The 15,398-nt window shown below is 37.8% G+C and overlaps 1 protein-coding gene across 1 annotated transcript in view; it reads left to right on the top strand.

The window, feature by feature from the left end:
* Nucleotides 1-15,398, top strand: part of SUCLG2 (succinate-CoA ligase GDP-forming subunit beta) — a 234,057-nt gene that overhangs the window by 115,002 nt on the left and 103,657 nt on the right. Inside the window, exons 3-5 of the mRNA XM_087708854.1 lie at nucleotides 8,598-8,697; nucleotides 8,806-8,896; nucleotides 14,989-15,141. Coding sequence (XP_087564980.1) covers nucleotides 8,598-8,697; nucleotides 8,806-8,896; nucleotides 14,989-15,141 — 344 coding nt within the window. The remainder of the gene's footprint in view (nucleotides 1-8,597; nucleotides 8,698-8,805; nucleotides 8,897-14,988; nucleotides 15,142-15,398) is intronic.

The raw sequence follows: 15,398 nt of genomic DNA, 5'->3' as shown, positions 1-15,398 counted from the left end.
CAAGTATGTAGTTCTTCAACAAAAGAATCACATGGGCAACTTGCTTAATGACCATTTCGCTGAATGACCAAGATTCCAGTCCCCATTGTCCTAAATTGTGGAATACTTGTAAATGCTTAAATAAGTAAGCTATATTGTTACATTGGTAAGTGATCTTCACTTCAACCAGCTTATTTTTCAACAAGTTTAATTTAGATAGAATGCTTATAGAATGACTTGCTTAATTTAGATAGAATGCTTATAGAATAGCAATGCTAGGTAGACACAGCTAAATTTTTTGGAATATTCCAGCTAAATTCTTGTTGTTTACTTCGGCTTTGTCATTTTGTTTGTTTGTTTGTTTTAAAAATACTTAACTGGTTAGTTCCTTATTAGGTGGGATGCTAAGTTATTAAACAAAGAAAAAAGGATATTCTTGCTAAGTCACAGTCAGGAGTCCTTGATGCTCTTTCAGTGTTGTGGCCCCCCCAGCAGCCAGTGGAGCTGGCAGCAGAGTCAGACAGTGAGAAGATTGGGGAGGAACATGGGCCAGTCCTGGAGGCTGGGGAAGGCTCGGACGAGGGCTCTGCGTTGGTGGCAGAGATGGGGCCAAGGCCGCCTAGCAGTTCTCAGCTGCTTTCAGAGCTAGACAGAGGAACAGCTGGAGCCTGTTCCCAGTGTGCGCATATGCAGAGCTGCCAGAAGAAAAGAACAGCTAGGAAAAGAGTGCCGACTAGGGAGTAAAGCCACAATGGAAGGTGAATAGCCCCTCGTATAGGAAATAGAAGAGGAGCGAAAGGGGAGTGGGCTTTTGCAGGAAACAATTCGTTCGTTCATTTCAGAAGTGTGAAGATCTGTCCGTGAATCTCAGAGGCTCTGTGCCAAGTCTTTCCTTGCACAGCACTGTGTTTGGAAAATATTTACATGGCAACTTTCCAAGCTAGATAAGGTCTGTGGTCATAACTTCACCTTTGAAAAACTGTTTACCAGGCCTTTGCTGAATATGAATGAAAGGAATTCACATTTGTTTAATAAAAGGAGTTTTGTTGGGACCAGGAATCTGCTTCGTGCTTTTTGGAAAAGTCTAGGTCAGAACACTCGGGTTGTTTGGTTGTTTGTTTGCAGATATTTCATTACCCAAGTAGGTAACTTCATCATTGCATAATATGAGCTTTAGAGCAGGACAATAAGACTGTCACATTTGTACCAGTATTGCAAATTATCTCTGTTACTGTACTGATTTGATCTGTAATTCCCTTTATGGAGATGAAATATAGAAACAATTTGTATGTAGGTAAAATTAGTAACCCCATATTGCTAGCCCAAGCATCCATATTACTTCATGAACCAGTGTTCAAAATGATACACACTACGGTGGGTTGAAGACAAGTTGCTCATTCCTGCTATAAACATTTGCAGCAGACTAGAGCAATCACTGGTTGCCAAAGAGAGTCCAGTTTTTATTGCTTCACAATAATCCACAATATAGACTCCTGTTACAGTTTCAAAGTGTCCCACTTCCCCTTGTATTCACCACACTCCAGTGCAAAAGTGTTGTCTCTTGCAAAAATTGCTCCATTAGATTTAATTCATTTGCTAGCTTTACACTGAGCACAAGCCTTTCAAATTGGACATAGTGCTCTAAACAAGTGTTTCTTTCACTTAGTTGCATTTGAAATGGGAGGAACATTATAAGATCTACAGTTTCCTATTCTGCTTTCTTGTATCGTTTGTTCATTCTTTATTGTTCACTATATTTTGAATCTCACCTTCCCATACAATTCTAAAAATACATGTATTATGATTCTCTATGTTCTTTTCGTATTATCAGACATTTAAAATTGGATTTTAGAAAAAATATTAATATCATTTACACATTTGTGCGATGCCACTATAAAAACACAAATTTTCAGAAAGTAGCTTGCCTGGCCAATAATGCAGTTTTGACACTTTCAGGTGCAAAGCTTAATAACTAAATTTGTGGCAAAACTAAAATGCTATAAACAAGCATCAGACTTACCTTTCTAATTTGTTTTTAGTTTGGAGCTGTGAAGCAAACACTAATGAATTTCACACTCCGTCTTGTAGTTCAATAGACGGCATTGGCAATTGATTGAGAAGCCTTAATTGCAAAGTGAAGTGGTGCTGAGAATGCTGTGTTATACTGCATTGTAGCACGTTCCAGTAGTTGTAAATATTGACATGACACTTTATATTGTCATGCTAATCTCTTTCTAAAGGAGAGGAGAAAAGAAAGATTGCATACTCTCAAAGGGAAAAGGCTTTTTAGCATCTTGGAATTATTTGTAGTTTTGTTGAAGCTACTTGATAGATGCTTACCAAAGAGGTCCATTTTAATGTTGTTTTCTGACTATAGGCTTATTTCGTTTCCAGCACCTGCTAGAAAAAACTGTGTTTTTGATGCTTTATCCAGTGAGAATCGGTAAATCATGTATACATTTCAGGTTTCGGGTTAGGTTTTTAGTATGTGTTACTCTTTCCTGATAATGAGGTGAGAATTAAGGGCAGAGACAAGATAAAAATATGTGGTCAGACATGTTTGTGTGCACGCACACACACACAAAAACACTAGAGATTATTTGCAACAAGCTTTTTTAGAATTGAGACCTTCAAGGGAAAAAGAATCGGTGCAGAGTGAATTTACTTGGTAAATACTAACATTTCAGGGCTTGTTACTGTAAAATAGGATTTGGCTGGTTTACTTCATTTTCCACAGTTTCGGCAAGTAACTGTGGAATTAAATTATTTCATGTCATTTCCCTTTAGGTGCAGGAAGCCTGACTGACCCTGTTCTCTCTGCTGTATTGATTAAGAATGGAAATCTAATTTTTAGATAGTTAGACTTGTTTATGGATTTATTTACTTTTTTCAGAATGGTTGCATACAAGATACTTTGCTGCCTCAAGGCTCTTTTGACAAATTTGAGAAAATTAAAAATATCTGTTCAGTTTTCTTCTTAACCCCCCAGTCTTTTTCAGCTTGATATGTTGCCAACATAAAAGTAATCAGCATATATAGTAAGCTCTAATTATAACTGGTTTGGCCTAAAAAGCTTTTGGCAGAAAAGTCGCCATCATAATTGACAAATTTTTAAAAAGAGGAAAAAAACAGAGAAACCAAAGTTCAGAAAGACGTAGAAAGAAAAAGAAACGTGAGAAATGGTTTCTGTTATTCACAACAGTTATAAGTACAATTCTATTTAACCTCTCAAGTTATAATACTCTGTTTTTCTGTAATCTAGCTCTTTGAAGAAAAAAATTAATATATCTAATTTTGTTCCATTTTGTATTAGTAATTGAAATTTAAGTGTTCTTCTCCTTTAACTTTAATCTTTAATTCTTTGTAGTTCTTCAAAATCTTATCTTTTTATATTTCTTCTAAAGAATTCAAAACATGACAAGGATTCTTATCTTGATCTTTAATCCATCCAAATAATGTCCTAGGAGTTTATTTTTGTTTAATTTTTCCTTTATCCTTTCACCCAAAGTTATTCAAAACTTTAACAAATCTCATTTGTAAATCCAAAATGTATCACTCTTTTGATATGTTATTTGTAAAACCTTTTTAATTATTAAAACATCAGATGGTTTCTTTTGTATATACAATGTAGCATCTTTTTTTCCACATCATTCCTGTAGTCTGTCATTTTAAAATTCACTTTTAGATAATTCTCAATCTTGCTAGTAAAACTTGTTCCTCTTATATAACATCTTCCAAACACTGTCTGTCATGACATATGCTCTTAAATTTAACCCCTGGGTCTATTGTTCAAAAATATATTTTAATATAATTAATGCTAAAATATTTTGCTCGATTCTGTATTAGTAAGTCAAATGTAAGTGTTCTTTCCCCTTAATTGTAATCTTTAATTCCTTCTAGTTTCTTTTAATATCCAACCTTCAAAGTTCCTTCCCTTCATATTTCTTTTAAAGAATTCAAACCATGGGAAGGATGCTAATAATTAATTCCAAAATCAAATCCATCTGCATCTTTAATCCATTTATAACTTTCTAAAATCAAAGTTCTCATCAACCTTTTGCTGTTTATTTCAAAAGAATTTTTAAAGTCCTTGAACTTGTATTTAAACTTATTTTGCTAATGATTGAAGGAAACTCACCCAGTGTCAATCTAAAGGTTCCTAATAGCTGATAAGCACTTAACAAGCAACTTCCAAAAGGGATTAGAAAAGGAGATATGTGACTCTGTTGTCCTTTGATGACGCACTGTGCTTTAAACCCACTGGAGGTCTCTGTCTTGTGGTCCCCTCTTGAGGAGCAACTGTCTGGAGCAGTGGTAACTAACCAGTGGTCTGTGGACCAATGGTGGTCTGCGAGAAAATTTTGGGTGCCAGCAGAAAAAGTATTTGGATTTTTTAATATTGCACTAAATACTATTTATCTTTTTAAAAAAATCATATTAGTGGTCCGCAGGATTTCAAATGATGAATTTAGTGGTCCCTGTGGTCTGAAAGGATGGTGACCCCTGGTCTGGAATACTTGTGGGCAAACTCAGGTTCTCTTCTGGTCCAGAGAGGAATTCTAAAGGGCTAGTCTACTCACCAGCTCTTCATTCTGCCACAATCATTGGCTGTTTTTTGCAGAGCTAACTTCACTTCAACATTTCATCCTCAAAAGAACTCAAAATAATTTAATTACACATAGTGACTATTAGCAGTAAGAAAATAAATGTTCTGTCACAATGGAGACAGTGATTTCCGGTTGTTGATACTGTCACCTGGAACATGATTTATTTGAACAATCTTCTGATAATTTGTATGCTGGACAACACGGAACTAAAACGGGATCTTTCGGGAGGGAGGCTTCATTTACGTTTCCTTGTAATCTACCCTTTGGGTGACAATGAATTATTAAGAAAAGCTGGGACTGAGAGAAGAGGCATATTAGAATGCAAGACAGATGTTGAAGTGGAAGGATTTGTTGTTTAGAGCAATATATATCAAAAGTAAATTTTGGAAATAGATATTTTCTAGCGTATGCCATGTGTAAACTATCTGGAAAGAAAAATGTCTTTTTTCCTACTTTAACTGCACTCTTTTGTAATACAGATTTACAGTACACTAGATTAAAGATTTCTTTTCTTGCTTAGTGATAATCTTTCTTGCTTTCGGTCTGTATTTTTTTATGTGCTATCTGTAACCCAATGCCTCCAGAGCATTCCCCTTCTCTTTAAATCCTGTTTCCTGATTATTCTAAGCACTTTACTTAAATCCTGTTTCCTGATGATTCCTAAGCGCTTGTGCCTCATAAATGTGCAACCTGGGAGCATATCCAGACTCCCAAAGCTTGCAGCCCTTCAGAAACCTTCAAAGGTTGTTACTGAAATTTAACTTTTAATATGGCAGCTATAAGTTATTAAACATATAACTGAATATTAATTTTATTCTGGAGCAACAACAGAGATGGGCTAGTCAGTTCTTTATTTCTCTCCATGGACAACAGAGATTGTAGCAGAATAATTATCTAATCCAGCCCTGTATTTATGTGCCCAAATTCTGCATATCTCTTGTTGACCATTCCTCTGCTTAATGATTGATGTTGATTTGTCTAATTTTGGCTTTTGCCTGCCCTCTTTCTTGGAGGAAAATATATTGGGGTATTGAATCTGCAATTTTTCCTCTCTGGGGAAAAAATAGATAACAAGAGCACAAAGCAGATAATAGAGAAGAACTGTGGAAGTTATATAGTATATCACTTCATACTAAAAGGATGTATTTTAAATTCATTAGTCATATTAGTTCTCAAACTCTGGACAATGACCATTTTTGGTTAAGGCAACAGGTTAGAATCCAGGAGAATTCTAGTCCTGCTTTAAGCATGAAATCTGCTGGTGGAATGGAATGGAATAGAATGGAATATAGAATAGAACAGTTTAGTTGGAAGGGATTTTGGAGGTCTTCTAGTCCAACCCCCTGTTTAGGCAGGAAACCCTATACCACACAGGCAGCACCCAGAGCCATATCTGCCAGCACGCAAGCTGTCAACCCCAGCGCACATGTGTATCTGGCCAGCTGATTTTCAAATTTCCGGACGGCCAGGGGAAACCATTTTTGCTTCCCCAGGCTCCGGAGGCTTTCCTGGAGCCTGGGGAGGGTGAAAACGGCCCCCCAGATGCCCTCTGGAAGCCGGAAATGGATTGTTTCCAAACTTCCATTAGGCCCATTGGGCCAATTTTTCGCCCTCCCCATGTTCAGGGGGCTTTCCTGGAGCCTGGGAAGGGCAAAACTGGCCTCCCCCAGCACCCAGAAGAAATACCAAGCTCAGCATGGAGGCAAGCAGTGTGGTGCGCAGGGGGGGGGGGTTGTGCGTGCATGCACATGTTGGTGGGCGCTTTGCATTATGGGTGTCAGCACACACACATGCACTATCACGTACAAATGTCGCATTTTTGGCACCCAACAACAAAAAGGTTAGCCATCACTGCCCTATACCATTTCAGAGAAATGGTTATCTGAGTTTTGGCCAGTCACTCTTTCTCTCTATCAGCCCAACTCAGTTCACAGGGTTGTTGAAGTGGGGAAAATAGGAGGAGGAAGGAATGTTAGATATGTTCACTACCTTGAGTTATGTATAAAAATAATAAAGGCAGGATAAGAAAATTAATAAAATGGTGCTATTTGTATAAATAGGAAATGTTGTACTAATGTAAATAATTTCAGAGGAGATATTTTCTTCTTTCCCTCCCTTCCTCCCCCTTCCTCTCTTTCTCCCTCTCTCCCTGCCCCCCCTTTCTCTCTCTCTCTCTCTCTCTCTCTCACACACACACACACATACATAGTAGGATTGATATTTTACAAACTAATCATGTGAGTCCAAGGCACAAGTGACATCCTCTCTACTTGAAGCATACATTGTCAATTCTCATGAATATACCGTATAAAACGCACCCTCAAAAAAGAGGCTGAAAATCTGGGTGCATCTTATACACTGAATACAGCATTTTTTGCCTCCTGAATCCCCTCCCCCTTCACCAAAATAGCCGTGCAGAGCCTTTAAGAGGCTTATAGATTGTTCCTAGGGGCTGGGGAGGGCAGAAATGAGTGAAAAACGAGGGTTTTTTTGCTCAATTTTGCCAGCCCCCAGGAGCCCTCTATAAGCCTCCTAAATGCTCTGTATGCACTTTTTTTGACAAAAATGGGTCATTTTTTGCTCATTTTTGGGATGCCCCACCTCCAGGAGCACTCTACAAGCCTCCTAAAAGCTTTGGGGGGGGGGGAAACGGGGCCCGTTTTTGCTAAAAATGGACCTTTTGGGGAGGTCTGCCGAGTGCAAAAACTTTTTTTTTTAATTTGCCTTTTTAAAATCTTGGTGCATCTTATACTCTGAACAATACTGTATGTATGTATGTATGTATGTATGTATGTATGTATGTATGTTGCTTGGATGATCATGGAGAGTCATGTTCCTATTATTCAGTAGGTGTGGGCAATCAGAAGTAGCTACTAAAACATGTGGAATGTTCGTGAGGCTGCTTACTTTTTTATTCCTCTTTGATATTACCTAATTTATGGGCATTATTATAATGTTGGCAAATTACTTTTCTAGTGACTCCTAGCATAGATTTTTGGGCTTTTTAGAGTTGCTACAGATGAACTGGCATCTTTGTCCAGCTATCTAATAAGGTCTTGTTCCTGGTTAGTTATAGATGGTTCCAATTCCATAAATGTGAATTTAAAGTTAACTTTCTTCCTCCTCCACTTGCATTACTTAAATTGTATTACATTGCTAAAATTAATTGTGCTTGCCATTTGGTTAACCATTCATCTTTGTAAATCAGATTCCTTTCGGATCTGGCATCAGGCTGAATAGTTTGAACTTGTATTTAAACTTCTATTATCTACAGACTTGGCTAGCTCACTCCTCCTGCTGGATTGAAGGGGAGATGTGAAGAATACACAGTGTCAGTACTCAGTAGAATTTTAATTTCTTAAAAGGGCTAGTTCACTTCTTACCCCTGAGGCAAGATATTTTATGAACAGATTTAAAAGTACTGGTCTCGGTACAGGATCCTTGAGAAATTCCACTCCCTAATTTTCTCCGCTGAGAAATTTACCCATTTATTTTCCTCCTCTTTTCTTTCTGCCTTATAATAACTACAGTAGCTAGCAATCCATAAAAGGCCAGCTCCACTGTTCCTGGCTCCTGAGTTTCTTCAAGAGCTTTAATGAGGATCTTTGTCAAAGGCTTTGTGAAAATCCATGTATAGAGTGTCACCTCCATTCATGTGCCTGTTAACAGTCTCAATAAACTCTGCAAGACAGGTGAGGCAGGTTTTACCTTGGCGAATTCCATGCTGATTTTTCCTACAGCAAGGTTTGTTTCTCTACAGATGATAAGCTTGCCGGTTTATAATTTCCTCTATTTCCCCTGAGTCTCATTTTACCATTTTACATTTTATTCATTGTCTCTGTGACTGCCAGTCTAAAGTTGCATTGCGTCATTCACATGTGCATGCTATTAAGAGTAAAACAGAGCTGTTTTTTAACATTAATATGCAGGAGAGTTTTTCCCTTCACCTGTCACATAATGAAATTGGCTCATCCAGGTTGTAGCTTAAATGCATTTTCCCCCCTCTTACAGAAGCAACAGAAATTGTGTTGAAGGCCCAGATCTTAGCTGGAGGAAGAGGCAAAGGTGTATTCAGCAGCGGTTTGAAAGGAGGTGTACATTTAACAAAAGAGTAAGTCTAGTAAATGCAACACATTTTTTTTCCAAATTATTGTTTGTTTGAAAGTTTTTTTTTAATATTCATATAGTGCTGTATTAATTAATTCCTCTTTTTTTGTAGCCCTAAAGTGGTAGGACAGCTTGCTAAACAGATGATTGGATATAATCTTACAACGAAGCAAACTCCAAAAGGTGGTGTTAAAGTTAAGAAGGTAAGAAAGCCTCCCACCTTTATCAGGTGCACTATGACGCTACTGAGCCAATTACAGTATGTTATGATTCACTAGATCTATATCTAATCAATGTTCATATGGGAATGAAGGATACGCACTGCTTATTTACATTCCTTCATTTTTTATACTTTACTCTTTCTGGCTTATAAATGTCAAATCAAAAAGCACATTCTATTTAGGTTTTCTTTTGTGGTCTAGCAGAATGGAAAAAGTTTATAGTAAAGTATAGCCTTTATTGTCATTGTACAAAATAAATAGAACAAAATTGGTTGTAGTCTAACTGGTGAAATCCATGACAACAAACAACATAAATAGTATAAGGAATAATCCCAATGAAAGTAATTAGGAGAAAAGAAAAAGAAAGAAAAAGAAAGAAAGAAAAAAACTAGTCCTGGAATGATTGTGGTTGTATTTAAGAGTCTGACAGCCCAAGGATAGAAACTATTTTTAAACCGATTTGTTCACCTGGCTATGTTTCTGTTTTCTGCCCAATGGTAGAAGTGCGAAGAGACCAGGGTGTGAATCATCTCTGAGCATCTTCCTGACTCTGCTAAAGCAACGAGACCTGGTGATGTCAACCAGTGGTATTAGAGGCAACCAATGGTTACTTGTGCAGAATTGATCACTCTTTGTAGTGCCTTCCTGTCTGCAGCAGTTAAACCAGCATACATACTATAATGCAATATGTGAGGACATAAATCATCATTAGTTGCATTTGCTAAGATCTAAAGTACTTAAATGACATAATGTACACCTTATATGTATAAGGTGACCAGTTTATGTATAGAGCAGTCATGTTAAAAAATTTCATTCGGGAACAGACTTCCAGTTTGCAGGTTGGGTGGTTTTTCACCCTCCAAAGGCTTCAGGGAAGCCTCCTGAAGCCTCCGGAGAGAGAAAAACCGCCCAATGTACAAACCGGAAATCGGTTCCAATTTGTATGGAAGGAAGTTTCAAGCTAATTGACTCCCATCCAAATTCTGCAAATTCTTCAAAGTATTAATCTGAGCTTCCCTAAAAAAATTCTCTTTTTCTTTGACTGGACTGGACAGATTCTTGCTAAACAGAAAATCTTGACAATCATTTTTTTTTTTTTATTACCAGAAGATTAGGGAAAGCAGTTTACTTTCAGTCAAAGTGAGTATCTTATTACTCATGCATGGATTCATCTATAGGGAAGAATTGTTCTTTGTCTTGTTTCATTTTATCTTGCTAGCAATCCTTTTAGCCCTCAAGACCAAAAATATACCATGTGCTAAAATATTTTATAAATGTGATTCCTGGTGGCATTTATATGTGTCTTTGGAAGCAGTCATTTTAAAATGTTAGATTTAAAGTTGAGATGCCAAATGTTACACAAACTACTGTGAAGTTTGTTCCGGAGATTTATTAGGATATAAAACAATGTAGTGTACCGCTCCCCCATGCCTTGCCCCCATACAGCTGGACTTACATAGTTCTTCTTACCCCAACCAGAAGCCATATTTACGTCTCTTGAGAAGAAGTAGGGGTTTCCAATAGAGAACTCTCATAAACCAGTGAAATTCGATATTACAGGACTTCTTGAGAAAGTTGGGTTAGAAGTGACACAACTTAGTTTATAGTCCTGGGTGCAGTTGGCCTCCTTATCAACCAATGAGCTTCTGAAAGTACATTTCTTTCCCTGAAGTGATACATAAAAACGTTAGTGTAAGATCAATCTATCTTAAATAAACAGAGTTTTCCCCCCTGGCTCCTTCAAACATGGGCAGCTATTTTATAGGTTTACATAAAATTCTCCTACGGCATCATGACATTTGGAGAGCTTGGTTATCTTCAAAGACAGTTTCAGTATATCGCAGTTGATTTACCTGCCCTTGTTCTCCAATAGGGTGGGATGCTGCCGGTGTTATTGCTGCTGCGCTACATGCAAAGTTGCCTATAAATTGTTCTGCGCATGCACAGATCATTAAAAAAGGATTAAAAAACATGCCGGCAATGGCATGGGCAACTGGGGAATCGATTTGGGGGTGTGGTCAGCCTGCCGTCCCTACTGGTTCGGCAACACAGTCGCAATTTCTGCTAACAGTTCGCCGGACCCAGTGTGAACTGGTAGCAACCCACCTCTGTTCTTCAAGCAATAAAAGAATGTAACTTTATTGAAGTTTCATTTAGATAGATGGTTTTTTAAACAAAAATAATTGGAATTCTTGTAATAATATTCTATGGAAGATATTACAGAAGGCTTCAATAATAAGGATGTGAATTCCATCCCTTCATTTAAAATTTAAATATTTTATCTTCCTGCTTTGGGGCAGTATTAATCATTTTATTTAAAAATAAAATTTGCAAACTTTTGTCTAAATGTATGTAATTTTATGCTTGGAATCAGGCTGGTACATATTCTTGCATTGGACATGTATTTAGGTATTGAAGTATTTATAAACATCTCTTTGTATGTGTCTGTACTATATGTATATTGACTTGTTGCTTATGGATTGTTTCTCGCAGTATTATTTGTATACTGTATGTATAGAAAAATGCAGGTGTAAATGTTGAGTATTGATGAGTATATTGGAAGGTCCTACTGCCTGTTTTATATAGACAAGACTTCATGTCTCAACTTTTATACAGTACAGACAGCACCATGTTGCATCTCCATACCATGTATTTTTTGTCTGCATGTATTGGAGAATCCTTTCTGTGTCTGTGTGGACTAAAGATCCAATTCTTTACCACCCAGATGCCACATTGAGATATGAAAGTGAAATAAGTACAGATTTTTTACTGTAATATGGATAAAGCAGAATAAAAAGTTGGTTAATCTGTCAGTGTTTTGGACTAGTAGAGTTCCTTGGGAATTCCAATGGACAAAACAAAATTCTGTACTGCTGAGCTATAAGAAACAGGTGCATGTATCCTTAATTGTATGTCCAAATGGAATTCTATCACAAATAAAAGATGGTGCCATGCATGTTCCAACAAATGCCAAATTATAGTTCCTTGTGAGTAAATCTGAGGGAGGGAGGGGGGAAGAAAGGAAGGCTAAATGAGATAAGGAAGCGGAAGAAATACATTGACTCACAAGCTCGGAGAATGAATCTTCACCCTCATCCTAGACCTGAGCTACAGATATTCACTACTTCTCCAAAAATACATCAGCATTGGATGGAAGCACAGAAAACTTTTCTGGAAATTCCAGGTCTTCATCAGGAACCAGCTACTACTCAGTATTTTCTCTCTGGACCAGAGGAACACTTTCCTCTTTTTAAATGAAAAGTGAATTTCATAGTAAATGTCAGTATTGCTTTACCAGATGATACGGGTTACAGGTGGGCATGAAATGAAAACCACACCTTGTTTGGGGTACATTGTGCCTTGGGATTTGGGCAGACATGTTCCAACCAGGCTTGGATTTGCAGCTGAAATCTGGAACCTCTAGTTCCAAATTTTGGATACATTCTAGATATCTTGTTAGGAAGGCAAGGCTAGTATGCTTGATCCCTTTCTCTTAAACATAGTAATATCAGCACTGTCTTTCTTTCTGTTGCTGCTGCTGCCTCCTAATTCAAATGCAAGTCAACGTAAGAGGCCATACTTACCTATCTCTACCACCAAAAGTCTCAGATTTTATGTTTATGCACGTGCCTTTCAAGTTTGTCTTGCTTTCTGGCAACTGCCTGGAAACGTTTGTCCATTTGCCTTGCCCTTGCCTTGTCCCAAAGGTGCTTTTTCAAGAGGCAACTGGACTTTCTGGTTTTTGTTTGAAGGCATTTCCCTCCACATCCATTTGCACCACTCAGGTGACCCTAATAACACAGATAAACCTCCAGATGACCTTAATGATCCGCTAAAAGAATGCAAATGACCAGCAATCTTCAAGGAGCATAAATCCTTACATTCCCCCTTATCCAGTCAGAGTTGAAGATGCTTCTGGTATGAGAAGCAAAATGTCTTCAAAGAAAAACCAGACAGTCCAGCTGCCTCTTGAAAAAGCACCTTTGGAACAACCATGACCTGGATGACTGAGAATCTCCATAGACATTTGTTATTGCTTTCTTCCTACGGCTGAGAGTCACTGACCCAAGGTCACTCATCTCATTTTGTGCCTAAGAAAGGACCTAGAATCCATAGTTACTAGCCTGGTGCTTTAACCACTACATCAAACTAACTCTCACTTTTATCATGTTTAAATTCAATTCAGCATCTTTCTTTTGTTTGATGCTGCTGCCATGTCTTCAAGCAGAGCATAACCTATCTTCCCCACCCATCTCTTCCTTTCCTTTCCTGCAGTCATGTTTCTTTATTATCACTATTCTATGCGTATTTTATTTTTCCTGTGTTTATCTTTTCTCTCGGTGCACAAAACATTTTGCCCATGCATGCATGCATGCATGCATGCATGCATGCATGCATCCATCCATCCATCCATCCATCCATCCATCCATCCATCCATCCATCCATCCATCCCTAGAATAGATAATATAGAATTCATAATCTTGCAATAAATATATCATTTAATATCTATTACTATCAGAAGGCTGAATAAGGAAGACCATCCCATGTTATGAATATCTTATTAAGATTATTAAAGATGCCATGCCTTTAAGATGCTATCCTATTCTGGTTAGTATGGCAGCTTCATCTTAACAATTAAGATAAGACACAATTTGTAATTTTGCATAGTGTTTATAGCATGTGGATTATGTTTGTTGTTTGCTTAATATACTACTGAAATTATTGACATGCATTATTTCAGCTTAATTCTTTCACATGCTAAATGAGCTTCCAATGACTTGATGTAGATGTAACAATTGCAGCAGTGCTGCAAATATTGTGAGCATATAGTGTGAAATGGTTGGGCTGTATTTATTGTTGATGTGAATGTGCTTTAGTCTGATCTGTTTCGCAAGTGTGACCCTCAGGCCTAAAGAAGAAAGAGACAACCTGCCTCCATCATGAAATGTACAGCCCTGGAATAATTGAACATATTTTGATTCTATTTTTCACATATTTAACAGAGGTTGCTGCAATTAAGGGGCACTGGTCTCTTATAGCAATAGCACTTAGACATATACTGTTTCAAAGTGCTTTATAGCCCTCTCTAAGCAGTTTACAGAACCATCATATTGCCCCCAACAATCTATGTCTTCATTTTACCGATCTCGGAAGAATGGAAGGCTGAATCAACCTTAATCCTGGTGAGATTCAAACTACCAAACTGCTGGCAGCTGGCAGTCAGCAGAAGTAGCCGAAAAGGTTGGGCGGAAACATCACACATACGCATGCTCAGGGCTGCACTCAGGAAAAGTCGAACTTCCAAGTCCAAGCATGCATGCGCTCCTGATGATCAGCTGGCCGGCGTGCATGCATATACTTATTTTCGACATTGCTGTGAGCACAAAGGACAGCTGATCATCACATGGGCATGCGCACCAGAAATCTGGAAGACAAACAGGCAAGACCATGCGTGCCAGGTGACATGGCTTTGTGTACCACTTTGGGCACACATGCCATAGGTTCATCATCACAGCCATAGGCGATAAAGCCCAAGAACAGTGTGGACCAATCCATCCAGTATTCACTTCTTTGTTTGCATACATATAGTAGACAGAATCTTGCCAAATTAGATTCTTACTACTCTCACCCTAAAGGATATAATGTGGGAGATTTTAGGAAGAAGCTATCCTTACTTTATTCCCCTGTCTCCTATCCAGATTGGGGCTGGGCTGCCTCTTTTCTCCCCCACCCCCTTTCTGGAATGTTCTCCCTCCTTCCTGAGAAACTGCTCCTTCACTGTAGTCCATCACACCAACCTCCACCCATAGACACCATCTCTCACAGATTGCCATGTTGAAATGGAAAGGTATACTACAATACATGATGATAATATAATAATCAACCTACATTTTAATGAAATAATTGATTTTATAACATATTGCTGAAGAATTCCAGAATGTGGGTTGATCTCTGGCATTCAATTACTACATATGCTAGATTCTCTTTATTTCTTATACAGCCAATAAAATGTAAAGACTGTTGGATCATGTTAGCCAAGGCATACTAATACATTCTCAAATTATATTTTTTAGGTTATGGTGGCAGAAGCACTAAACATTTCCAGAGAGACATATTTTGCAATATTAATGGATCGAGCTTGCAATGGACCTGTTCTCGTTGGTAGCCCACAAGGTGGGGTTGATATAGAAGAAGTAGCTGCAAAAACTCCAGAACTTATTTTCAAGGTACATTTTAGTTTAAAATTGTTCGTGTTCAAACAAACTGCACTGCTATATTCTCTTTGAATAAATAATCAAATAGGGTTGATGTGACTGTTTATTGAAGATATAATACAATATCTGTAAAGCATTCATCAAATGTTCCAAATGTTCTATATGCATTTATATAGATACACCCAGAAGGGTTAGGGTTAGGGTTAATTTTTAATATTTGATTTTAGTGTTTGTAAGCAGTCCAAATAGAGGGATGCGGTGGCTCAGTG

This window comes from Thamnophis sirtalis, unplaced genomic scaffold (genome assembly GCF_051295495.1).
Source record: "Thamnophis sirtalis isolate CommonGarterSnake01/CBP01778 unplaced genomic scaffold, rThaSir2_p1.2 scaffold_3, whole genome shotgun sequence".
In the NCBI taxonomy this organism is placed as follows: domain Eukaryota; kingdom Metazoa; phylum Chordata; class Lepidosauria; order Squamata; family Natricidae; genus Thamnophis; species Thamnophis sirtalis.
The sequence above is the reverse complement of the archived record's forward strand: the minus strand, read 5'-3'. Positions and strand labels throughout refer to the sequence as shown.